At 32.8% G+C, this 27,924-nt stretch overlaps 4 protein-coding genes across 5 annotated transcripts; 2 read left to right on the top strand and 2 right to left on the bottom strand.

The window, feature by feature from the left end:
• Nucleotides 1–2,306: 2,306 nt before the first annotated feature.
• On the bottom strand, nt 2,307–4,330 carry LOC120203108 (ubiquitin-fold modifier 1). Its single transcript, XM_039203461.1, has 4 exons — nt 4,176–4,330; nt 3,987–4,084; nt 3,139–3,171; nt 2,307–2,568 (listed from the first exon to the last, which is right to left on the bottom strand). Exons 1-4 carry the CDS (start codon nt 4,241–4,243, stop codon nt 2,501–2,503), a joined length of 267 nt encoding a protein of 88 aa, XP_039059392.1. The 5' UTR covers nt 4,244–4,330; the 3' UTR covers nt 2,307–2,500.
• Nucleotides 4,331–14,982: 10,652 nt separating this feature from the next.
• Nucleotides 14,983–16,798, bottom strand: LOC120203062 (pathogenesis-related thaumatin-like protein 3.5). Its single transcript, XM_039203425.1, has 3 exons — nt 16,701–16,798; nt 15,956–16,625; nt 14,983–15,115 (listed from the first exon to the last, which is right to left on the bottom strand). The coding sequence occupies exons 1-3, from the start codon at nt 16,750–16,752 to the stop codon at nt 14,983–14,985; spliced, it is 855 nt and encodes a 284-aa protein (XP_039059356.1). The 5' UTR covers nt 16,753–16,798.
• Nucleotides 16,799–20,717: 3,919 nt separating this feature from the next.
• LOC120203109 (probable N-succinyldiaminopimelate aminotransferase DapC) lies at nt 20,718–23,493 on the top strand. Its single transcript, XM_039203462.1, has 2 exons — nt 20,718–21,007; nt 22,079–23,493. The coding sequence occupies exons 1-2, from the start codon at nt 20,750–20,752 to the stop codon at nt 23,228–23,230; spliced, it is 1,410 nt and encodes a 469-aa protein (XP_039059393.1). The 5' UTR covers nt 20,718–20,749; the 3' UTR covers nt 23,231–23,493.
• Nucleotides 23,494–23,573: 80 nt separating this feature from the next.
• Nucleotides 23,574–24,848, top strand: LOC120203112 (probable E3 ubiquitin-protein ligase RHC1A). 2 transcript variants are annotated; one of them, XM_039203466.1, is made up of 2 exons: nt 23,574–24,102; nt 24,133–24,848. In XM_039203466.1, the coding sequence occupies exons 1-2, from the start codon at nt 23,787–23,789 to the stop codon at nt 24,762–24,764; spliced, it is 948 nt and encodes a 315-aa protein (XP_039059397.1). In that variant the 5' UTR covers nt 23,574–23,786; the 3' UTR covers nt 24,765–24,848. The 2 variants fall into 2 exon arrangements, with proteins under 2 accessions (XP_039059397.1, XP_039059396.1); XM_039203465.1 differs by having other exon boundaries at nt 23,574–24,848.
• Nucleotides 24,849–27,924: the final 3,076 nt, after the last annotated feature.

A 27,924-nucleotide genomic window follows, 5' to 3' on the forward strand; every position in this document is an offset into this window, starting at 1 on the left:
CAGGTGTGTCAACATCGCATCTCCACGGGATGTTGTACTTTCAGCCATGGCCCGAAGCATGTATCCTCAAACATTTTTCTTTGTGCAGGTGAAAGCTTCGACGCAATTGTTTTGGCCAGGCTGACTTTATTTCTCAAGGTCAATTGAGCCGAATAAAAGTTCTACAAAAACAATAAACATACTAAATTAGATATACCAAAAACTACACTGTGAAGATATACCAAAAACAATAATAAACATAAATAGTAGTAGTTTATTCTTCAAACTTAAATATGCAACACTGTGAATTTCGTATTTGTCTTTGTTTTTTGGTTGAAGTAATGCAATTCATTCAAGTTTCAATTTGCAGAAGAAGAATAGTTTCTGAAAATGAAAATCGCAACACGAAAATGACTATCGCAACGAGAGAATCGCAACGCGAAACTAAAATCGCGTTGCGATTTGCATTTCGCGTTGCGATTCTTGGTTGATTTAATAAGCAATCTAAGTGAAATGGTTAATCTATTATTGAAATTACCAGTAAACTTATCATCAATTTCAATATGAAAAACCTAATAATAATGCAAAAATTTCAAAAAGAAAATAATTAAAAAAACTAACCCTCGTTGGTTGATTTGGTTGATTTTCCATTTCTGATTGTGAGGGTGGCTCTGAGAGATGGAGATAGACGGATTTCGCCGGAGATGGGGACGGATTTCGTCGGAGATGGGTGAGAGAGTGAGAGATGGAGATGGGACTGAGTTGTGATTTTAGGTTTTAGGTTATGAGTTGCGATTACGGGATATACTGTGGACAGTTCAGTGTTCCAATATATTAATATTCATGTTTGGAATTTAAAAATAAAATACTTGGCCAGGATACTAATGGCGCTTTGAAAATCGCATTGCGATTATGTATTATCGCGTTGCGAAAGTCAATATCGCGTTGCGAAAGTAAGTATCTCGTTGCGATTTTGTATTATCGCATTGCGATAGTCAGTATCGCATTGCGATTTTCCCAATTCGCGTTGCGATTTACTTATTCGCATTGCGATTTTCCCAATCCGCGTTGCGATTTACTTATTCGCATTGCGAATTGGGAAAATCGCAACGACACTGTATACCATCGCAACACGATTTCTAACTATCGCAACGCGAAATGCAACGCGAATTTGCGATAATGGAGATCGCGTTACGAATTAGCGATCGCATTGCGATTTTGTTGGTCATTTTGGCAAATCCGGAAAAAGTTGGTTAAAATCGTATATTATATGGGATTTTTGGTCACTGAGGTTATTTTCTCTAAAAGAAAATGATATTATCTATACAGATAATGCCGACATTGTTATGCTTGGTATAACATATACGACTGTATTTTGAATTTTGATCAATATTTAATTACAAGATTTATAGAGACAACATGATCTTTAACTAAAGCACCCTAAAAAGGCATTGAACAAGCACTAAGATCCCAACTTCTTTGAAACCATCCCTGAAATCCATGCTCATTGGAGATGAACCCTAATTCGGAGTTCTTGCGATAACCTTCGGCAGATCATCGGATGCATGGAAACTATGACTGACCATAACCTGGGAATGTTACCGCCTGCACATTGATAGAAAGATTTACCCATGGCCTTGGCCCTTTCGGAAACATGATCAGTGTCCTTAGATAGATAGTCTACAAATGGATTAGTTGCAGAAGTCATTGGATCAAGCTTCAATGGAGCTGGTATATGCTCTGACACTTTTTTTATCCTTCCAATATTTACCCTTCGAACTTAAAAAATATAATTTTGACCCATAAATTCAATAAAAAAAATCAATTTAATTCATTTGTCATGTCATCAATTATAATAGACTATCACATTAGCACTAAAAACTGTCAAGTCAATATCATAAAATACCACATCAACATCATAACGGTCAACAACGCATATCATTGATCAAAAAATCTCATTAATTTCTTTTTTCAAGTTCGAAGGTCACTGTACTGAATACAAAAATAATTCGAAAAAATAGGAAGTCCTCGAAGGTCTTTTTACTATTTTGTAATCTTATTCTCACTACCACAATTTTGAGAATGCAACTCTCTTTGGTAAATTAATGTCAACTGGTAATGATTCAATTTAATTTTATAGAAAGAAACGAATGAAAGTTGATTCATAACAGAAAGCTCGGATCTTCAGGAAGCCTGCTATGAAATAACTAGTTATCTCTTGTAACAATTATTTCACTATTAACTTGTTCGTTATTACTTTAAAGAAAGCAGAGGCAAATGATACTGGTAATGAAAAATGGTAAAATGAAAATAGTAACATCCCTCGATTTCACCACCCAGCTCTTCTATTTAGTTGATGATAAACAAGAAAAAACAAAAGGCAGAAACTAACTAGTCCATCCGTAACATTAATGGTTTATACAGTAAAGTCCACTCGTACCGATAAGATAGATCGATAATTGAAGGCGGTGAAAAACTAACGTTTTCACCCCGATAACAACACAACGAGGCCTTTCAGCATTCAAAAGGCTCCCACCCTATCACGCGGAATCAGCCTAAGTTCTGAACCGTGTTTGAGGAACACATTTCCTGCCAAAACCAAATCATAGTTTACATAAACATAAATCCTGCAAAATGATTTACTCGAACAAGATCAGATCACTAATAAAGTGATATACTCTTTCTTTTTCAACAAATTCACTGGCCTAGCTACAAAATGACTAGTTATTGCTATGAAATATGAATGCAGGCTGTATGTAGTTAAAGAATAAGATAGGACTCGCTGAAATAACAAAGGATCGGACATAGTATAGTAAAAGGTTAAATGAAGTATATTTTAGAATTTGCTATTGCGGAGCAAGATACTCCCTATCCTTAAGCTATTCATCCATTGTTAAGGTAAGACATGATAAAGACATATTGGAAAAGCAAGGATGCGACAGAAACTATGAGCTTTTGTCAGAGTCCGGAATATCAGCAAACAACAGGATTGTCCAAAAATAATAAAAAGCAGATGCTTGGGTCAGAAGCCAACATGGTTTTGAATTCTGATTTGAAATGGAAAATTTAAAGGAACAAAATGAGACTCAAAAAACACAAGCGAACCAAAATGAAGCTCTAAGACAATAAAACTAGTTAACAGAGTAAGTGTCTGCACACCTGCACTTTGCTGAGGATTGATTCCCACGCCATCTGTTTTAAGAAAGAACACATATTTCAATGATCAAATATATAATTTATGATGTAGAGTTTAGATACCGAATATCACAGATTTAACATTTCTATTTCATCATAATCATGTACAAAATTCATATTTAAAACAATGTCGATTGAACTAGGCTTATTAAAAAAATGATAGAAATGTGGGAACCAAAGCAGCTTACAGAGGTCCATGGCATGGCATGGATCAGATTCCATAACAATTTAATTCAATTTAATCTAGAAGTAGTTCTAGAGGACAGAAGGGTGCCCTTCTATACAATCCCCACATATCATACAAGTTGATAAGAACTTGAGCCCTATAAATTGATGGGTTGCTTTGACTGTGTTTTTTTTAAAGTATCCATAAATGAGATGAATATAGAAACATACCCTCCAATGGCATCTAAATAGGTCGAAAACTTAAAAAAAAAAATTGAGCATACCTTTGTTGGATACATACGCGTATCTAGGAGTGCCTAGGATGAAAAACATACGCTATTTATCCATATCTATCAAATTGAATAATCAATTATCTTGATCAGAAAACTTTCATCATGTGATGAACTTAGAATAGCTTTTCTTCAACGAATCTTGCCTTATTTATTTTGAAAACTAGGTTCTTTTCCCCTCATAAAAGAGCCAAAATTGTTAATCTATGACAGTTTCCACCTCTAAATTCCCGAATTCTAATTTCAATACCGCATATAATTAATTAACTGGAAATCACAAGATAAAACGATAAAAAATCAATTAAATTAATTGTTAAATAATTTTTATTTTCTAGAAAAAAGAAGGAATTGAATTACCGTTGGTGATGATAGCGCTGGTTTGGGGAGGGACTTTGAATTCCTCAGCTGCGAATTTCAGAACAGCCGTGAACGGGGCTGCTTCGGGAACGCTAAAGCTGAAATTTCATAAATTATTTTAAAAGATTAAATCGAGATTAATAATTAAAAAAAAATAAAATGAAAAAAATAAGAAGAAGAGAAACTCACACTTTGAAAGGGAGCTTTGGATCGGAGGTAAGAGTGACTTTGAAAGACACTTTTCCACCACTCGCCATTTCTCCCTCTTCTTCCTTGAGATTTCTGAATTTCTTTTTTCTACGATTTGAGATTTAGAGAGATTTCCGATTTATATATTTCAAATATTGTTTTTATAGCTCGCGTGATGTCTAAGCCAACTGGTATTTTTGGTATTTTAGGCTGTCTTTCTATATTTTATTGTAGGTAAAAGTACTGTAAATGCCACTTTATTATAACGTAGGTTGCATTTGGCCCTTAAATTAGAAAAAAACAAACAAACAAAATAACACAAGGAATTGTTGTTATTCTTTGAGGTTATTGGTTTAAGTATAAAAAATATATGTACAAGCGTTTAATATTAAATTGTTGAGAATTATCTTTAAATAAATATTATCTTATACTTATCCAGATTAATAAAAAAATACATCTATCATCCACAACTTTTATAAAGATTTTATATTCACCCATCATCTTTAGAAAAATGCATTTATCATCATAAATTTTTAGAAGGTTTCATCATTCATTCCTTTTTTACACTAGTCAACTGTTAAAATTTGAAATAAGTATTATTGAGTTAATCGATCGACGAAATAGCCAAGAGGGAGTGAATTGACAATTAAAAAATTCGATGGAAGCTTTGATAGAAAATTGAAAATATTTACACACCGATTTAGAGTGGTTCGACTTTCTCAACAAAGTCTACATCCACTACCTTAGCTATCCATATTAAGGATTTTCCACAAATTCACTAATTTGTACTTCTTTTGAGGACAAAGAGTAACCTTACAACTCCCTCAAGAATTATACCCCAAATTCTTGAGAACACTCTCTCCCAAAGAGAATATTACAAATTTTGCAAACTTACAAAAAAACCTCACATGGTAGATTGTTTGCACAATTCTAGAACAAAGAAAGAACACTCAATAATAAATACAATTGAGCACAAATAGTGTTCTTGAAAGAAAAATGAATATTGAATGGAAATAGGCTTGAAATGCTCAAACAATAAGTGTAAGGCTTTCTCTTTGATTCTCTCTCAATTCTTGTTGATCAATGGCTTCAGAACTTGTTTAAATACACCATTGATCAATTCTGAACGTTGGGGATCATTGGTGAAGTCAATAGAGCCGTTTTTGTATGCTTTCCATTTAAAAAATATGTTGGGAGCGTAGGGGTATCGGTACACCTTCAAAGAGTATCGGTACACCTAGTGTAAAATTCAAATATTTCGACCGTTATTTGACCAAGTGTATCGGTACCTCCCAGGGGTATCGGTCCACAAATTGCATTCGATGTTTCTCAGAGCCAATTATGACATGAGGGGTATCGGTACATTCGGTTGTGTATCGGTACCCTTATTACATTCGAAATTCAGGGGTATCGGTACATCCGAAGAGTGTATTGGTACACCTCTACTTAAAATTCATTTTTGGCTCGATTAAGGTTCGAAATACTTTGTAAAAATTGTTTAAAAATTATTTTAAGATTGAAACACAATTTTACACTTAAGTAAGGAGTAAAATTGACATTTAAAAATTTGGAGTAATATTTTTGATATTCGAATAATTTAATCGAATATATATTTTAAAATTGAATATAAAATCTTAAAATTCATTAACACTTTATTTGTTATATCGAAACATCAAAATGTTTTCAACAATCTCCCCTTTTTTGATATAACAAAACATTTTAGTAATTTTAAAATTTTCTTTTTTAAAATCATTTTTGAAATCAATTTTGAAAATTACTCCCCCTTACTTTTATTCTCTCCCTTTTTGTTAAATCAAAAAGACTCTATGAAAACCGTTTAAACAAGTTTTTAAGGAAAATAACCAATTGATTTATATAGATATAGCTGCTAAGATCACAATCGAGAGAATTTGTTAGCCATTATTTCATAAACAATATTCATAAAAAATGTGTAATGGTAATTGGTCATATGATATCTAATATGTAAATGATGCAAAAACTATTGAAAATTCAATTTAAGTTCAAAAAACTAATATTCATTCATAATTAACCAAAAATAAATCCAAACAACAAACAAACAAATCCAAACACATCCAAGTTTAAATATTGAAACATCCATCCAAATCATTCAAAATGTTTTAACAATATTTTTAAGTTCAAATTCAACCTATTAAAACAAGCAAGAAAAGTTTAATCATCCATCGGCGGGTCGGGAGGAGGAAAATGTGCTCGTAGAGCAACCATATCAAGTGTAAGTGCATTGAGTCTGTCGTCCATAGCAATGAGTCGATGATTCATTGCTTCGTTGTTAGCTCACATTTCCCGTTGATTCTACAATTGTTGAGCCCCCATAGCAGTTAAGTGGGACTCTATGGATGCAAACCTCATGTCAAATATCTCCATGAACGATCGAAAATATGGAGGCATATGACTCTCTTGCTGGACCGGCTCGTCCTCAGCTAGGTTAACGGGATCATTGACATCCCGAAGAAGATTTGCAAGTTCTGGATCATCAGTAGCCAGTGCTGGAGCAGCTCGTGAAGAACTAGCACCCTATGTTTTCTAGGTTGATCGAACCTATTGATCTTTATCCCCACACCATCCCGATTTGCACAAAGTTTTAAGATTTATTTGGCTTTTAAGAGGGATAGCTACATCAAGCTGAACCCTAAGCTTGGCTTTGATAAAAAGATTTTTGATTGTTCTTCCCGAATATTATAAGACTCAAATAGGTCAACAAACCTAGTGTAGAGATTTTCCCAACGACTAGGTTCGTTAAAACAAGAATTTCGGATAGTCATTTCGGGTTCATTTGGGTTTGGATTGGAAGGCGGAATAAGAGGTTAGTTTGGTGGTTGGTTTGATCGACTAGACGATGACCTAGGGCGTCTAGACATGATTTTAAAACGGAATGGGAATAAAGATACCTGCAATTTGAAAACACATGTATGCAACAATATCAATCCCAAAACTCAATATGAGTCCTTAATATTCAAGGTTCTCTAAATAATATCCTAATGGGCAAAATCTGAAAACTATTTTGAAAACAATGTTTGAAAAAGCATAATATGTATAGTTTTCATGAAAACAACATAATAAAATTAAAAACAATTTTTTTATTTCGAAAATTAAAAAAATTGAACAATCTTGTGTTTTTGATGAAATCAGTTGTAGATTCTAGTTTAAAATCATAATATAAGCAATGCTCGATATCTATTTCGAACTATAACTAACTAAAACTAGTCATATGTTCAAAAATCAATAAAATAGTGGTTTTAGAAAAATTACCTTGAAAAATTGGATTTGAGTGTGAAGCGATGTTGTTTGCACTGATTTAATAATTGCTAACATGATTATACGTTGAAAAATGAAGAGATTCCGACTTGAAACGTTGGATTTGAACAAGATAGAAAAATTAAGTAGAGATGAGGGTATACGGTGAGAGTGTTTTAAGAGAGAGCTTGGGAAAAATGTTGATATTTTAGGGATTTAAAGCCTAAACCCGACATGGGGTATCGGTACCCCTCGAGGGGTATCGATACACATTCAAGGAATGTATCGGTACACATTCAAGGTGTATCGATATATAGCAAGGGGGTATCGATACCTAGGTATTGGCAACTTAAAATGCTAAATTAATAAGCTCTAGTGGTATTGGCAACTCATATTTCGAAAATTAACTATGTTCAATCAATAAAATCTACCTTTAAATTTTATTTGAACATATTATTAATTTTCACTAAATATCATAAACTCCCCCTAACTATTAGCATAGAATGCATTAAAAAAATGTTATTATTATAAGCAATTTTCATTTTCTAATTAAAAGTGATAAAATTATTTTAAACACTAAGTCAAGGTAGGTCAGTTAAACCTAATTCTCTCCTAAGTGTCAAAAAACTTTCTTTATCTAAAAGTTTTGTAAAAATATCCGCTAATTGATGCAAAGTATCAATAAATTCTAGAACTATATCTCCTTTTGTGACATGATCTCTAATGAAATGATGTATAATTTCAATGTGTTTAGTTCTAGAGTGTTGGATGATATTTTTAGTGAGACAAATAGCACTAGTATTGTCACACTTGATGGGAATGATACCAACTTCAATTTCATAATCTAAAAGTTGTTGTTTCATCCATAAAACTTGTGCGCAACAACTACCCGCTGAAATGTATTCCGCTTCAATGGTAGATAATGCAACACTATTTTGTTTCTTTGAAAACCAAGAAATCAACATATTTCCTAGGAATTGACAAGTATCGGAGGTTCTTTTCCTATCTATTTTGCATCCTCCATAATCCTCGTCTGATAATGCATGCAAGCTAAAGCTAGAGTCTCTAGGATACCAAAGTCCTAAACTAGGAGTGTCCTTAAGGTATCTAAAGATTCTATTAATGGCTTTTAGATGTGATTCCTTAGGGCATGATTGAAATCTAGCACATAAGCAAACGCTAAGCATAATGGCTGGTCTACTTGCGGTTAGATAAAGCAAAGAGCCAATCATAGACCTATAAAGTTTAACATCTACACATTTACCTTCTTCATCTTTGTCAAGCTTTGTATATGAGCTCATTGGAGTGGCTTGGAGTTTTACATTCTCCAATCCAAACTTTTTGAGCATATCCTTGACGTATTTTTCTTGATTGATGAAGATGACATCTTTTATTTGCTTGATTTGGAGCCCCAAGAAGAATGAAAGATCCCCATCATGCTCATATCAAGCTCACTCTGCCTTACCTTAGAAAATTCTTGGCAAAGAGCATCATTAGTAGAACCAAATATTATATCATCAACATAAATTTGAACTACTAATAAATCTTTACCTTTTCGCTTTAAAAATAATGTAGTGTCAACATTCCCTTTTGAAAAATCTTTTTCTATTAAAAAATTTGACAATCTTTCATACCAAGCTCTAGGAGCCTGTTTTAAACCATAAAGTGCTTTTGTCAATTTAAAAACATGATTTGGAAATTTTGAATATTCAAAACCAGGAGGTTGTCCCACGTAGGGGTGTATTCGGTTCGGTTCGGTTTTTTACCAAAAATTGAACCGAACCGAAATAAACGGGTTTTCAATATTTAAACCAAAACCGAAACCGAATAGTTAAAAAACCGAAAAAACCGAAACCGGTTTTTTCGGTTCGGTTCGGTTTTTTTAACGGTTCGGGTTTTTCGGTTCGGTTCGGTTTATCGGTTTTTCAATAAAAAAAATCACTTGAAACTATAATTTTTTTTACAAAAATTGCCTATTCGGTTCAATATGGAACAAATGGGTTCCATATGGAAAACCCGAACCGAACCGAATCAAAAAAATGAAGCCTTTAAACTGAACCGAAAACCGAACCGTTTAAAGCCAAACCGAACCGAACCGAACCGTTTTACTCGGTTCGTGTCGGTTTTTCGGTTTTCTCGGTTTCGTTGCTCAGCCCTAGTCCCACGTACACTTCTTTTATAAAACCATTTAAAAATGTACTTTTATCATCCATTTGATATAATTTAAATTCATTGAAACATTCAAATGCTAATAACATTCTAATTGCTTCCATCCTAGCTATGGGAGAATATGTTTCATCATAATCTATACATTCTTCTTGACTATAGCCTTGAGCAACAAGTCTAGCCTTGTTCCTCACTATATTACCACTGTCATTTAGTTTGTTCCTAAATACCCATTTAGTACCTACAGTATATTTATTACTAGGCCTTTCAACTAATGTCCATACTTTACTTCTCTCAAATTGATTTAACTCTTCTTGCATAGCCATAATCCAATTTTCATCATCTAATGCTTCTTGAATATTCTTAGGCTCTATGCATGAGATAAATGCAACATAATTAAATACGTTCCTAAGAGAAATTCGAGTAGTTACCCCTTTGGATGGATCACATAAAATCTCACCATCCTTGACATAGTTGAATTCTCTTGGCTATGTGATTTCCCTTTCTTCAATGGTTAGATTCTTGAAGGCATCTTGAGTTTCCTCATCCTTTACTTTTTCCTTTGATGATAGTTCTCCAACGTCATGTGTATTTACAGTACCTACGTCATCATCAACACAAAAATCCTTCCTCAGAAGGGGATTATCATCGAAAACAACATGTATAGACTCTTCTACCACTAAAGTTCTTTTATTAAATACCCAATAAGCTTTAGAATTTAAGGAATAATCCAGAAAAATTCCTTCATCCCTTTTAGCATCAAATTTGCCAAGATTGTCTTTACCGTTATTTAAAACAAAACATTTACATCCAAATGGATGAAAATAACTAATGTTAGGCTTTTTATTTTTGAAAATTTCATATGGAGTTTTCTTCAAAATAGGCCTAATCATTACTCGGTTAATAACATAACAAGCGGTATTTGTGGCTTCTGCCCAAAAATATTTTGGCAAATTGTTCACAAAGCATGGTTCTAGCCATTTCCTCTAAAGTCCGATTTTTCCTCTCAACAACTCCATTTTGTTAAGGGGTTCTAGGTGCTGAAAAATTATGGCTAATCCCATTTGAATTACAAAAATCGGTAAATCCAATATTTTCAAATTCAGTACCATGATCACTCTTAACACTTGAAATGGAGTAACCTTTTTCATTTTGGATTACTTTTGAAAACGTTATGAAATTTTCTAATGCTTCATCTTTAGTACTTAATAATAGAACCCAAGTATATCTAGAATAGTCATCTATTAATACAAAACCATATTATTTTCCACCCAAACTAGTAGTCCTAATTGGCCCAAAAAGATCTATATGGATCAATTGTAATACTCTACCAGTGGATACATTATTAATGGATTTAAAGGAAACTTTCTTTTGTTTTCCTTTTGAGCATGCATCAAATATTTTATCTTTATCAAATTTTAGCTTTGGCAATCCTCTTACTAAATCTCCTTGAATTAGTCTTTGTAAAACACTCATGCTTGTATGTCCTAGTCTCCTATGCCATAACCAACTATCATGTTCATCCTTAGCAACTAGGTACAAGTTAGTCATATTAATAGAATCTAAATGCACCATTTATATGTTTCATATTCTATGACCAATAAGCATAATCCGATTGATGCAATGTCAATGACTTTACAACCATTTGACTCAAACAATACATTGTATCCTTTATAGCATAATTGACTAATACTCAATAGATTATTCTTTAACCCATTCAAATATAATACTTTTTCTATTTGTATGGAAGAGGTATTACCTATAGTACCTATTCCTTTAATGTAACCTTTTGAGTTGTCACCAAAGGTTACCACTCCTCCATTTTTTTCGTTAAACTCTATAAACCAGCTATTGTCTCCGGCCATGTGTCTTGAGCATCCACTATCAAGGAACCATGAATTTAAATTTGTATTTCGTGCCTTGTAGTAATGCTATTTTTCCTACAAACATAGATTAATTTCTAATTTTTGGTACCCAAATTCTTTTGGGTCCATATTCATTAGTCCCTAAAATTCTGGTCGCCTTGGGTATCCATTTATTTATGATATCCTTATCTTTAGTAGTATTGAGTCCTTTAGGAACCCATATGCTCCTAACGATTTTACCATTAGAGGTTCTTTGGGGACCTCTATGATTGTAAGATTTAAAGCTTTATCTAATATAGTTGGATTTTGAATTTTCTCATTTTTCAAAATGTTTTGGTCCAACTTTATTGAAAGAAGCTTTAAGATCATCAATTTTCTTTTGATGATCATCATGGACTCTTGAAAGTAAATTATGCAAATCAGAATTTTTCTTTTCAATATCTTCGATTTTGATTTGCAATTCTTTTATTTTACTTTCAAGATCATTGTTGGTCTTGGATATGAGATCATTTTCGTTTTTAATTTTGAAATATCTTTCTTGTATTTCGAAAATAATTTCTCATAATCCGAAGCCAACCCATTGTATTCCTCTAATAACTCATCATAAGAATAATCTTCTAAATCAAATGAGTTAGAGGATACCTGAGAATCTTCCCCGGTGGCCATCAAGCACAGGTTCATTTTGTTCCTCTTCATTTGATGATTCATCATCATATCTCCAAGTAGCCACGTGTGCCTTGTTCTTCTTCTTTGATTGACTCTTCTTCTTTAATTGCGGGCAATCGTATTTGACATGCCGGGGTTTTTTACATTCATAGCAAATGATATGGTCCTTCTCCTTTGGTTCATTTTTGAAGCCTTCATTTCGTTTGAATTTTCTTCCTCTGTTGGGCTTCATTAATTTTCTGAACCGTTTGGAAAATAATGCCATTTCTTCATCATCGTCATCATCATCAGAATCACTCTCATCTTTTGTAGATTTGAGAGCAACTCCAACATTTTTCTTTTTCTCCGTCTCCTTCTTTGTCTCGTCCTTCTTCTCGAGGTCTACCTCATCTTGAATCATCATTTCATGCGTGAGGAGAGAACCAATAAGCTCATCGAGAGTTAAAAACTTTAGGTCTTTAGCTTCGATAATCGTCATCTTCTTTGATTGCCAAGCTTTTGAAAAGGAATAAATTATCTTCTTCACAAGCTTCTCGTTTGGAATGATTTCTCCATATGCTTTGAGACCATTGACAATCACGAAAAATCTATCCGTCATAGCTTTGATATCTTCTCTTGGATTCATCCTGAAATTTTTATAGCTATGAGTAAGAAGACTAATTTTTGATTTTTTTACCTCGTTGGTGCCTTCATGAGTGACTTGTAGTTTATCCTATATTTCCTTGGCGGTTGTACAAGATGAAACTCTATCGTATTCATCTGGTCCAAGTGCACAGAAAAGAATATGGATAGCTTTTGAGTTGAGCTGGAACATTCTCGTTTCTTCTTCACTCCACATATTTAGATCTATGAATGGTTAAGAGTATTCGTTCATCACGATTTTCCATGCTCCCATGTCACTAGCTTGAATGAAGTATCTCATCATGTTTTTCCGATAAGCAAAGTTAACTCTGATACCAATTGTTGAGTTAATCGATCGACGAAATAGCCAAGAGGGGGTGAATTGACAATTAAAAAATTTGGTGGAAGCTTTGACAGAAAATTAAAAATATTTGCACAGGGATTTAGAGTGGTTTGACTTTCTCAACAAAGTCTACGTCCACTACCTTAGCTATCCACACTAAGGATTTTCCACAAATTCACTAATTTGTCTTTCTTTTGAGGACAAAGAGTAACCTTACAACTTCCTCAAGAATTATACCCCAAATTCTTGAGAACACTCTCTCCCAAAGAGAAGATTACAAATTTCGCAAACTTACAAAAAAACCTCACAAGGTAGATTGTTTGCACAATTCTAGAATAAAGAAAGAACACTCAAGAATAAATACAATTGAGCACAAATGGTGTTCTTAAAAGCAAAATGAATATTGAATGGAAATAGGCTTGAAATGCTCAAACAATAAGTTTAAGGCTTTCTCTTTGATTCTCTCTCAATTCTTGTTGATCAATGGCTTCAGAACTTGTTTAAATACACCTTGGACTAATTCTGAACGTTTGAGATCATTGGTGAAGTCAATAGAGCCGTTGTTGTATGTTTTCCATTTAAAAAATCTATTGGGAGCCTAGGGTTATCAATACACCTTCAAAGGGCATTGGTGCACCCAGTGTAAAATTCAAATATTTCGACCGTTATTTGACCAAGTGTATTGGTACCTCCCAGTGGTATCGGTACCTCCCAGTGGTATCGGTACACTAATTGCATTCGATATTTCTCGGAGCCAATTATGACATGAGGGGTATCAGTACATTCTGTTGTGTATCGGTACCCTTATTACATTCGAAATTCAGGGGTATCGGTACATCTGAAGAGTGAATCGGTACACCCTTACTTAAAATTCATTTTTGGCTCGATTAAGGTTCGAAATACTTTGTAAAAATTGTTTCAAAAATATTTTAAGATTGAAACACAATTTTACACTTAAGTAAGGAGTAAAATTGACATTTAAAAACTTGGAGTAATATTTTTTATATTCAAATAATTTAATCGAATATATATTTTAAAATTGAAGATAAAATCTTAAAATTCATTAACAATTTATTTGTTATATCGAAACATCAAAATATTTTCAACCAATTTTATTATTATTTTTTATTTCACCCTGAATATTTTATAATTAATTATATTCAACATCTTTAAATTATAATTTTATTTTAAATTAATTCTTAAATTCACAAAATAAGAGAATAATTTGTGACTTCATGGGATGCAAACGTGTCTTAATTTTACCGTAAAAGCTAAAGCTAGGTAATCAAAAATTGATTTGATTTGAAAAATTATATTTTTGACTTAATTCGATATGACTCCTAATTTTATAAAATTGATTTAACTTAAAAAAAATTAAATTTGAGTTAAGTTATAAAATATAATTCGAATAACTTAAAATTTTTAATAATTAATAAAATAATTTTTAAGTTTGAGTCGAGTCTCTCAATTCTGAATGATATGTACATATCACATATAAAAAATATAAAGAAACATATATGTATATTGTTATATAAAATCGTTAAATTGAAATAAAATAGTACTATAATATCATAAATATTTACAATTAAATTTAAACAAAAAATTGAACATTCCGAATCAACTCGACTCGAAAAAATTGAATTACTACACCAAATTAATCAATTTGATATTTAATTGAGAATAAATGGTTTTTGGCTTCTTCTTTTTTTATGAATATTATGGTGATAATGACATTTTTACACAACATAAACGGAAGTTTAAAATTTGATTAGTGCGATAAATATTTTTTAGAAAAGAGTATCCAAAAAGATAATCAAAGAAGGAAAGAATGAATGATTAGAAAGAGTATAGTTCCAAACCAAATATTTTTTGCTTAATTCCATAGATTAGCAATAAATAGCAGTGCAGGCATTGCAAACCACCAACTTCCCATCAATGGATGTAAACCATTTGCATTGTTGCTGCAAATAAGCTTGCGGTCATGGTATGAACAGACCGTTTGATTCCTGCAAATCAACATCAAATTTGGGATTTTATTCATAATTATGGATTATTAGATGCTATATATATATATTAGTTGCATGAAAGTAAAGAAGAAATAATAATAAAAATGTTCTTGACGTTTGATTAAATAGTTATTTTAGTCTCTATTTTTTTCATTTTGAAATATTTAAATTCTAATATTTCATTTTGAGACAAAAAAACATATGAAAAACTTTAATCAACACTCTAAAATAAGGATTTTTTTACCTAAAATAAACTGATAGAAGTCAAAATATTCCAAAAATAAATGATAAGGTAGGGACGGAGGAGAATTGAATCATGAGGGTGACAATTTATTTAACTTTAAAATAAATAGGATCCTAAAAATAATTAAACTATAAAAATGAAGAGACGAAGAGTTTAGTTTCACTAAATTTAAAACTTAAAGGTCTTAAGAAAGAACTAAACCACATAAATTTGGGGTAAAGACTTAATTTTATTACTTTTAAAACTGTTAATATCCTAAAAATAGTTATACCAAAAAGTTTCGAGAGGGACAAATACTTATTTATAATGATTTTAAACTATTAGTAACCTAAAATATAATTAAACCATCAAAGATGGGACGGATAATTGCTCCTTCCACCTACATGTGCATCCATCCCTAACATAAGGGTTAAAGTGACTATTTAATCGAATGTTGAATTTTTTATTTTAAAATCTAATATCATAAATCAAAATATTCTAAAAAAATATATGTCAAAATGACTATTTAATAGAATGTTATATTTTTTAATATTATATAAAAAATAAAAAAAACCAAACCAACCTGGCCAAGCAGAAGGAGAAAAAACCATACCAACCTGGCCGAGCAGAAGGAGACAACATAATCAGTTCCGGCACAGGTGAAAATACTAGTGGGATCGTCATACGCATAACTATAAGCAGTGGGACAAGCTTCCTTAAACTTCTTCGAGTAGAACGTAGGTTGACACGTCACAGGGTTCCCATACGTCCCTCGGCAGCAATATTGATCCGTGTTGAACACGTCGCATGCACTCCGGCAACCGATAGCCTTCCCATTTCCGCCGCCCTTCACCGCTAGCTCGTTCGGACAGCTTTCCCGCAGGTCCGAATCGCAACCGCAAGTGCTGCAGTTCCCTTGGCCATTGATCGGTTTGATCGATATCGGGAGATTGAACCCGTCGACGAGGCTAACGTCATAATAATCGACGGTGGAAAGCGTGAACTCCGCGAGCGATGCCGGTGTTTTTCCCGACGCTTTGCATTTAAGGGTGTTGCCGCAGTCGGCGGTTTGGCAGGAACCGTCACCGTTCTTGTCGAACTTGCAACCGGTTCGACCCCATATTCGACCGCTCCACCCGACCGGGGCTTGGAAAACAATGGATTGGCCTGATTTTAATTCGAAGCCGCCGCCGTTGAAGTTGTCGCCGGGGGTGATTCCCGGCCAGATCGTTTCCTTGCAGTAGTTGATTATGGTGAAGACTCTTGCACATTCATACATTTTCGGGCCTAAAAAATCAAAGAAAGAAAGAAATTAATTGCAAACCGATGATTGCATGAACCAAACTGAATACGGGTTTTTACCTGATGAGAGCATTAGCAGTAAAAACAAAAGAGTTGAAAGCAAATGATTCATATCTGCTACTTTTTTTTTTTTAATTTCTCTGAGAATTAATTATGGAACTGAGTGATTTGATGCAGAGATTTAAAGTGAGGAATACGTGAAGAGAGTTAAAATTGAAAGGCATTTAATAAACCATTGTTTGAAGGCTTTTGCCACATAAGGCTGCTTCGATTCTTTTCCTAAATCCATTGTTGCAAGTTTATTCAGATTCCAATTTCCATTTCTCTCCTTTTTCATTTGTGTTTTTTTTTCACTTTTTAATTCCACCATTTAACCTCAAAATCTGCTAAGTTTTCATTTTCTTTCTATTTTTGGATTTTTTGTTTAATGTAATCATTTTTTTCTTAACGTAATAAATAAATCTATTTATCAAAAAAATAATAATCTAACTTTATATTTTAAATAAATAAAATTATCTATATGTAAGATAAGTGTAAAATAACATTACATAAGATGAGTCTATATCGCACAGACACCTCAACACACAATTAAAGCGACATATCAAAACACACCACAAGTAAATTTATCCTTATTATGTAAATATTAAAAAGTGTAGTGTTTTATTTAAGTTAATCATTTATTAAAATTTAATTTTAATTTTCATATAATTATAATTAAATTATGATATTTTTTTATTAAAAATAATAATTAATTTAAGTAATTTAATTTGTTTTATAATTAAAAATTTTAAGTTATATAAGTTTAGTGATTAATCGACCATCACCATCAGTCACCGCCGATGACAACTTTGCTTCGCCGGAAAACGAATTACTATCATATCCAACACTGCCAGAGACTTAAATCAAAAGGAAACCAGTCTTGCTCGTCACCAAACCTCATCTAATTCATCGTCGTCCAGTAGCATGTCATCCCGAAGGAAAAACTTTGATGTTTTTATTGGACGCCGTCCGTTCGTTTTTCCTTATTTTTAACGCGCGTTGACCTTCGGAGAACCATCCCCAATTGTCACCTATCCCAACCAGACCGACCACGACAATCGATTCTCATTTGTCCCCAATCGTCGCGTGTCCTCTTGATTTAAGTCTTCGACAACGCTGGATGTTGTAGCAAATCATTTTCTGGTGAGACAACGTCAATGGTAATTGATGGTGATGATCGGTTAATCACTAAACTTGTATAACTTAAAAAAATTAATTCTAAAATAAATTAAATTACTTAAATTAATTATTATTTTTAATAAAAAATTATAATTTAATTATAATTCTATTAAAATTAAAATTAAATCCTAATAAATGATTAATTTGAAATAAAACACTGTACTTTTAATATTTATATAATAAGAACAAATTTGTTTGTAGTGTATTTCGATACAACACTTTAGTGGTACGCTGCGTTGTACGACATACGTTGTAGAATTTTCCACGTTATACATAATTGTTTTAGTAATATTTGAAAATTGAAAAAGTTATTAAAATTTAAAGATTATATAATTTAATAAATATGATTATAATATATAAAACCATATATTTTTTGTTGACAATTAGATCTTTATAACGCTAAATCCATCATATTTTATAATAGATAATTATAATTATAAGAATAAACTATATATAATCATTATATAAACCTAACAATATTGGTGGTAAATGAATTGTTGTTATTTTTGGATATCTCGTGTTCGAGCAACAAAAATATAAGGGATGTGAGCGTTTAATGTCAAATAATTGAGAGTTATATATATTATTTTATACTTACCTTAAATTAATAATATATATATATATAATCACTAAATTATAAAGATGGTTCTATTTTGATAATTAAATTAAATATTTTATCGAATAAATCATTTAACCAATCAAATCACTATTATTAACAATTAAATAAATTCATATAATTATATATTTAATCTTCGTTATTTTATATTATTAATTTATTATTTAATTGATACAAATATATAAATAATAAGAATCAAATATATAATTATATATTTAAACGTTATTGTCAAATATTAAAAGTCTTTAGAACAAATACTACCACTTGTATTCATCTTAAATTGATCAAAAAAAAAAAGCGGTAGTCTGAATATAAAATAAAAGGGTTTATAAAGGTTTTAGCGTTGTGATTCAGTTAATATCTAGGGAAGCCTAAGAAGTGACAACTTAATTTAGACCTAAAAACAGTGATTTTGGGACACAATTGAAAATGTGATAAAAATCATAATATTTCAAGTTGAGCGCAACTTACAATGTTACATTTTTACTAATATTTTCGGTTGAACAAAAAATGTTACATTTTTCATAATATTTTCGGTTGAAAAAAAGATGTTACATTTTTCATAACATTTTCGATTGTCAACCGAAAATACCGAAAATGTTACATTCTTCGTAACATTTTAGGTTCAACATAAAATATTAATAAAAATATAACATTTTAGGTTGCACTACCTAAAATATAGTAATTTTTATCATATTTTCGATTATGTCCTAAAGTCATCATTTTTATCCTTAAATTAAGTGCGCACGGCAACCATAATGTCAAATGGATTTCAATTCCAAAATTCTATTTCAAACTGTTTTAACAGGAAATGGCCTTTTCACCATATTGTACCACAATTCTGAGTATGTTGCTTGGACTTTTCATTTTCCATGAAGTACCCATTCGTAGCCAACATTAGGATACAACGATAGAACCTCCAAGAATCCTTCAAAAACATGGAGAAACATAGAAAAATCTAGCTAACATAAAATTATAGAACCCTACGGCAAGGACAACAGGGGTGAAACCAGGAAACTTTTACTGGGAGCTGAGATTAAAGTGTAACCCTTTAGGAGAGCAAACATATATTTTTCCATTTTATTAACTAAAAACTTGACAAGTTTGGCGTCAAAAGAACATTTTTCCCAAACTAGGGGGCCAAAGGATAATTTTACCATTTTATCATCTAAACGTTTTACATTTTTAGGGACCAAAAGAATATCTTTACCAAACCAGGTGGCCATGTCCCTTGCCAGCAGCCAGCCCCTGAAGGCCACACTAGGCTTGGAAAAATCTCCATTCCGGTTATTTAATAGCCGTGCAAAGAGAAAACTCAGTCGAGTTCAAATGCTAAACTAGTCCAGAGAAAACGAAGATTATTCCAAGATTGAACAATCCTCATATAAACGCCATCGGAATTTTTAAACAAACCAAGTTTTTGTTTAAAAAATTTAATGACATCATGTTAGATTAATTGATTTTGGTAATTTGATTTTTTTAAATGGAAAATATTTTTTTATTAAAAAAATCCCAAAATTTTCAGAGATGTTAAAAAAACTCAAACTTTGAAAGCTCTAATTCCAATCCTATACCCACGTCGTCCACCACTTTGGTCGTCGTTACCGTCAGCCGAGCCTACACCTGAATGTGCCTCCACTCGATGGTCATTTACCCTTGAACAACCATCCGAAAAAACACACTCCAACGATGAAATCAATGGTAAATCCGACGAAATGACGAACTCGATTCAGCTCCTGTCGACTTTGGTTGTGGTGGCTCTTCGTTGAAAAAATGGTCGTTGGGTAGAGTCACGATTGGGTGAAGGTTCGGTCGATAGTAATAGTGGCAGCCAACGTAGGTATAGGAATTAAATTTTGGGTTTTTCAAAGTTTGGTTTTTTCTTTAAAAAATATAATTTTGATTTTTTTAAAAAATTCAAAATTATCAATGTGATATGTCTTATTTAATGGTGGAATTTAATATCCGTTACAGACTAGACATTTAAGGTGGTAACGTTTGTAAAATTAGACATCTAGATTGATCGAAAAAATTAGACACTACTTTGAGAAAAAAAATATAATTTGGGCAATTTTTTTACATTAAGCCTTAGATTTATAAATAATTTAAAATAAAAGTTATTTTTATAAATAAATTTTTTAAGAATGATATTTCAGTAAAAATATTTTTTCTATATTATTTTTCATATATGTCCTAATCATATAGTCCACAATAATGTTATCTGCATTTTTCTTATTTTTTTTTCATGTCTCATGATTTCGCCACCTAATCTTTGATGCAGGCTGCTGAATGTACCTGGTCACAGTTCGAGATGCCTAGACCACTTTGCTTCAAATCCCCAACATCAACAACACTATTCTCTAATTTCTCAAAACATTTTCAAAAGGCTTCTTCTGATTCTCCTTTCTTCAGATCTAACAGGAGAATCAACAATTACCCATCGTTCATAGCCACCATGTCTTCCGTTTCCAACCAGAAAGACCCTGTTTCTACTCCCGATGGGACTCCTCAAATCACCCAGCCACCAGTTCAGGTGACCCATTTCTTTGTTAATTTGATTTTTTGTGTGATGTGATTTGTTCAGTTGATCTTAATTTGGCCCCTAGTTTGTTTTTTATTTTTATTTTTGTGAGATTTTGTTTTTTCTCTACTGGTTTGTCATGTTGTTTGTTGATATTTTTTATGATGAAGTTCTTGTAGAGAGTATCTAAATTTCTTGCTTTGGATCTTCTAAACTTTGCTAATTGATTAAATTATATGAGATTATGTCTCATGGTTTCCAGGAAATGGTTAGTGGTATAACAAATTGAAGAACTATATTATGCTGTTCTTGCAATCTCACATGGAAATGCCGATTGTAAAGATTTAAGTTCTGAAATTTAGTAGAAAATGAGATTGTTGTTGCAATGGTTTTTGTTAGACTTAGCATCTTGAATCTATGGAAGTTTTAATTTGTGATGCACACACCTATTAAGTCCCATTTGGCACTGCAGATGGCACAAATATTTGATTTGAAAGCTACGTTTCACCGCTAGTGCGATACTAAATGGATAGAAAAATTTGGCTTTTCTGATTAAAATCATGGTCTAGCAATTCAAATAGAAAACCCCAAAAATGGAGTCTTTGGGTTCTCAGAACTGGTTTTGCATAAGATGACTTTATTTTTCTCTCATATGAGTCATGTCTTGAAACTTTTTTTTTTTTAATTTTAAACTTAGGTTAATGTTTAAATGTTCTTAAACATATATTTTGTCATATTTTTTGAAAACTTTTTCCGACCCGAACTATTTTAGCTCATGTTTTCCCACCAACAATAGTGATAAGTCAGACCCTAATATGGTAAAACATAGGGAATGCAACTGTTTCCTGGCTTCAATCTATCATCATTTGATTTAGGGATTCCAGATTCTTTTGAGGTTGAGTGAGTGTAGTTTTATGCATATGGCTCCTTATGGTTCTCCACTTATTGATCTGCTCAAGCAATGTTATATTCTTTGGTTATGCAATTTATAATATAAAGCAGTGGTCCTCACTTTGTATCCCAGATGTATGTATGGATGTGTGTGCGTGCGCGTGTGTGTCTAAACATAGTATGTTTTCTCAGGTTGCAAAGCGACTGGAGAAGTTCAAAACTACAATTTTTACTCAGATGAGTATGCTTGCAATCAAGCATGGAGCAATAAACCTCGGCCAAGGGTTCCCCAACTTTGATGGTCCAGATTTTGTAAAAGAAGCGGCAATTCAAGCCATTAAAGATGGGAAAAACCAATATGCTCGAGGATATGGAGTTCCAGACTTCAACAATGCCATAGCTGCCCGCTTCAAGAAGGATACTGGACTTGTGATTAACCCTGAGAAGGAAGTTACAGTTACCTCTGGGTGCACTGAAGCTATTGCTGCAACCATGTTAGGCTTGATTAATCCAGGTGATGAGGTGATCCTCTTTGCTCCATTTTATGATTCTTACGAAGCGACGTTATCTATGGCTGGTGCCAAAATAAAATGCATCACGTTGCGCCCTCCGGATTTTGCTGTTCCTATAGATGAGCTTAAGTCTGCTATCTCAAAGAACACTCGTGCCATTCTTATAAACACTCCACATAATCCAACTGGGAAGATGTTTACTCGTGAGGAGCTCAATACCATTGCATCATTGTGCATTGAGAATGATGTCTTAGTTTTTACGGACGAAGTTTATGATAAATTAGCTTTCGAAATGGATCACATTTCTATGGCATCACTTCCTGGAATGTACGAGCGAACAGTGACAATGAACTCCTTGGGGAAGACATTCTCCCTAACAGGGTGGAAAATTGGGTGGACAATAGCTCCTCCACACTTGACTTGGGGAGTGCGGCAAGCACACTCATTCCTTACTTTTGCCACTTCCACTCCAATGCAGTGGGCAGCTACAGTCGCACTCTGTGCCCCTGATTCCTACTTTGAGGAATTAAAGAGAGATTATATGGCAAAGAAGGCAATTCTGGTACAGGGCTTGAAAGATGTTGGGTTTAAGGTGTTCCCATCGAGCGGAACATACTTTGTTGTTGTAGATCACACCCCTTTCGGTTTGGAGACTGATATTGCGTTCTGTGAGTATCTGATCAAGGAAGTCGGAGTCGTGGCAATTCCAACTAGTGTATTTTATTTGAACCCGGAAGATGGTAAGAATTTGGTGAGATTTACCTTCTGCAAGGATGAAAAAACTTTGAGGTCCGCGGTTGAGAGGATGAAGGAGAAGCTGAAGAAAAAGTGATTAAAACACTCGGAATTAGATTTTCCGGCTAAGGTATGTCACTAGAACATAGATTTCCGTTTTTCACTCCGAGATAAGTTGTTATCCTCCAAAATCAATCTGGATTTAGGTTGAGCAATGACTCAAACCAAATCTATAACTTTAAACTGAGTAATAGAATTCAATGTAGGTGTTAACCGAGTGACTATTCATGGATGAATATGCAGTAGTTTGTGCTTAATTACTTGTACTGAATTGAAGTTCGAGTGATATACCTTCGGCAACAGTTATATCTTGAATTCTTGATCGATCGAATGCCAAAATTATGATGTCATTTTTCAGAAAACAAAATCCCTTTGCACAAAAACTTTCTCATCCTTTACTTTGCATGGACGGTAACAGTGAACATATATATAACATTACCAACAAAAGAGAATTGCTTTATTCTACCAAAGAAGGTCATGCTTTTCTGCTAATCTTGGTTCGTAGATACCTTTATCTTGTCTTCTAATATGATGATTTCTTGAGAAAATTTAATATTTACAGAAAAAATAAAAAAAAAAACCAGACGGAGAATATGTCTCAAGACCGACGTAGGGCAAGGGTCCATGGCACCTATGGTTTGGCCCCAGGGAGGCATTACAAGCTTTACTGGTGCTACCAGTGTCATCAACCTGTCAGGATTGCCTCAACAAATCCTTCGGAGATCGTATGCCCTCGATGTTTCGGGCAGTTTGTTTGCGAGATGGAAATCAGCAGGCCTAGAATGGTTGTTGATTTCACCGCTTTCGGTCCTTCCCATGAAGCTCGTCTGTTCGAAGCACTCTCTCTTATCATGGATCCTCCAATTCGGATATTCAATCATGGTCGTTTTGTTAATCAAGAGCCTTTAGGCTGGCCTTTGCTTGGGCGCCGAAATTTAGGTTGGCCTTTGCTTGGGCGCCGAAACAATTTACTGGATGCTGAATCCGTAAACAACCCCCCTGAGCATCTTCGAAGGCGTAGGAGCCGTAGTTATGATGGAAATGAAAACCGAGAACAAGAACCTGAAGCTGTACATCGTCCTAGGACTTGGATTGTCACTAGGCATGTTGGTCCTCCAAGTCCAGGCACAGCTGAATCAAGTTTGCAACGTGCAAACCCTGCACACCCTAGTCTTGATCCGAGAAACTTTTTCGGACCAGGAGTGGACAATTTGATTGATCAGATAACACAAAATGATCGTCGTGGAGTACCTCGAGCTCCGGAGTCAACAATCGATGCGATTCCAGCTGTGAAGATCACCGAAATACATCTGAGGAACAATTCGGAATGTCTGGTTTGTAAGGAGGAATTCGTTGTCGGGGGTGAAGCAAAGGAGCTGCCTTGTAAACATATATACCACAACGACTGCATTGTTCCTTGGTTAAGGCTTCACAATTCTTGCCCTGTTTGTCGCCAAGAGTTGTCAGTTAGCAGTGATGAGGAATCTAGAAATGGTAATTCCTCCGAACCCGAGGCTTCTCCCGGAGATCGGGGACATCGCAGGCATCAGAGTTCTGGTAATGAAAATTGATTTTCAGTAATTACATTCTACGCTTTCTATGTGACAATGTGATTTATCTATTGTATTTTATATTTGAACCGTTGATAATGAAATAAGAGGAATCACCTTTATACCATAGTTTTTTTTCCTATAGAAGACGCTAAATTTTATAAGAAAGAAGAAATATCTAGAATTACAATAAATGTTTATAATCGTAAATGTAAATTAAATGAATAATTATGATATTTTTTTATAACTAATTGACACAAAAAATTAGTCATTTGAGATCATATAAATACTATACAAGGAAACTATTTAAACCCAATTAAAAGGCACGAACAAAACATAGATATAAAAAGATCTAATTGCATCAGTAATTGAACCATAAAAATGGATCAAACTATTGAAAGACGTCGACAAACCACAAATCAAAGTCTAGCGATATGAGAAAACTACCACAAATGCAAACGACGTATCCAAATCCAATACAAGGATCCAAAATAAGGAAAATCAACAAGATAACAAAAAAACGCGATTTTACTTGATCAAAACTAGGTTAAAATTTTAATATGTTTTGGTCAATGTTAATCTATTCCGATATATACAGCCCATACTATAAGAGTTTAATGTTTAAAATTTTTTATTACTATTTTCTTGTCACAACTGTTTTTATATAATTATATTTAAGAACAGTGGCGGATTCAGGAATTAAAAAATGGGAGTCCAAAATAAATGACCAACAACTTACCGACGACTTAATTAAGGAAGTTCACCGGAAAATCACCGGTGAACGGCGTCGTGGCGGGTGGTTTAGGCACAAACAAAAGATTGAGAAATGAGAATTGAGTAGCAGTGGGGTCGGAGTCTGTGAGTTTGAATGCAAAACAGAGATTTTAGTATTAATAATAGCTGAAATGAAAGGTTTTTAAATGATATATATTATTTTAATTAGTTTTTTAATTGAAAATATAGAATAGATTGACAGCTTCACAGCATAAATTTCAACTACAAAACAAAGTGTGCAGAAAAGAGCACAAATTTCAACAACAACAAATGTGCATAAAAATCAAAAAATAAATAAAAAGGGTGATAAAATTTTTTAAGTTTTAATATAGTACATTAAGTGTTTGTATTTTTTTTAAGGAAAATGGGTATGCAACTGTTATCTCGTGGGCCACATATGTCCGCCCCTGTTTAAGAATAAAATATTATCAATTAATTACGTTACTTAATTAATAATTTTAAAATTTACATAACAAAGGGATAAAAATCTTGAGGAAACAAAATCCCTTTGCACAAAAACTTTTGTATCCTTTACTTTGCTTGAACGACAACAGTGTGAATATAATGATAATAACCCAGAAAAGAGAATTGCTTTCTTCAATCGAAGAAGCCATGCTTTTCTGCTAATCTTGCTTCATAGAACGATAAGAACATTTCCCTCTTCATGGCTTCTCGGCGACTATAATGATAATAACCCTGATTTTCAAGTAGGACGATAAGAACAGTACCGGGGAAAATCGGTCGACTTCATAAAGATTTGAGACTGTAAGGTATCTTCTACATGGTGCTTGTACGTTCGGATTATGCAGAGCAGCGGGAGGCATGCATTGAACATTAAAATGACACCTTGTTGTCCCAACGTCTTCATGAAGTCATCGAAAAATTCAATCGACTCTCCCTGCGTTATTCATTTCATCTTAACATTAAATAAGAATTATTTTTCCCATATCATTATCCCCAACACTTTTACCTAATATTTCATGCGCAAATATCTATAAAAGTTGATAATTTTAACTCATGAGAACCACAAAGTTTGATAAACTAATTCGGGTTTTAATTCAACCCTTCACTTGCTCCGTTACTTTCCATGAAAAGAAATGAATTTAAAGAAAAATTATGAAAAAAAATCCAAATCACTATGTAGTTTGAAAAATATCATTTCACAAAAACTGAAAGGGTGTTGCAACGTAAAAAAAAAATAAATAAATAAAGTTGCCAAAATATATTATGGTCCCTTTACTATAAAAAAATTATTTTAATTTTTTACTTTTACAAAAATTAATATTTTGATTTAAAATATTAAAGTTATTATTAATTATTTTTTATATTTCAATTTAAACACTTCCTAGGTCTATGACAAGGGAAATTCTAGAATGCACGTCGTATACCGAAACACAATACTAATGTGACACACCGATGCACACTATTAATTAAATTGTCCTTATTAAATAAATATGAAAAAAATATAATGCTCTACTCACAATTAATCCTTTAATATTATTTAGTTTAAATTTTAATAAGAATATAATTAAATTATATTTTTATTAAAAAAATATAATTGTTTTAAGAACTTTTTATTTATTTAATATTGAACACTTGATTTATATAAGTTGCATATTCATTCCAACAATGACCATCAATACCTTGACATTCCCAATTTCTTTAACGGCAGCAATGATCATGGTGTCCCGATAATCGAATGCGCTGAATGATTTTTTTCTCACTGTCGAAGTCAACCCCAAATCACCGATCTTAACATGTTGAAGGTTTAATCATCAATCTTGGTGTCCCATATCCATTAACAAAAATATTGCTGCAATTAAGATCACTGTGAATGATACAAGGCTCATGTGAATGCAAATAGTTCAAGCCTTTCAGAATCTGCTTTGACCACTTCATTGAAACTTGCCTATGTTTTAGTGCTAATTTAGGTTGAATTTATGTATGAAATTAATATATTTTATATTTATTTATATTTAAGATCATTGTTGTCATTAAAAGAAGTTGGGAATGCCAAAGTGTTGCAAGGCATCAGCGAGGTCGGTGATGTTTGGTAGGGATAGGCATGGGACGAGATGGATCAATTTTTTGACAGTTACGACTCGTACCCGAAAATATATTATTTTCATTCTACCTCGATCCGTCCAAAGATTGCTAGTCTTTCTCTCACATGAATCTGTTCCGATTTTTAGATCAAAACTCCGACTTCGATCCGATCCAATCCGAAAATATTAATATTTTAAAATAATATATTTTATAACAATATATTTATAATCAATTTTTATATTTTAAATGTTAAAATAATATATTTTATAATAATTTATACATTCTTTTAGTAACAAGAGTAAACCAATGAAGCTAGACTACGCTCCTAACTTATATATTTTATAATGATTTATATATTTTA

The sequence above is a fragment of the Hibiscus syriacus genome, unplaced genomic scaffold (assembly GCF_006381635.1).
Source record: "Hibiscus syriacus cultivar Baekdansim isolate YM2019G1 unplaced genomic scaffold, ASM638163v2 tig00009023_pilon, whole genome shotgun sequence".
Taxonomy (NCBI): Eukaryota; Viridiplantae; Streptophyta; class Magnoliopsida; order Malvales; family Malvaceae; genus Hibiscus; species Hibiscus syriacus.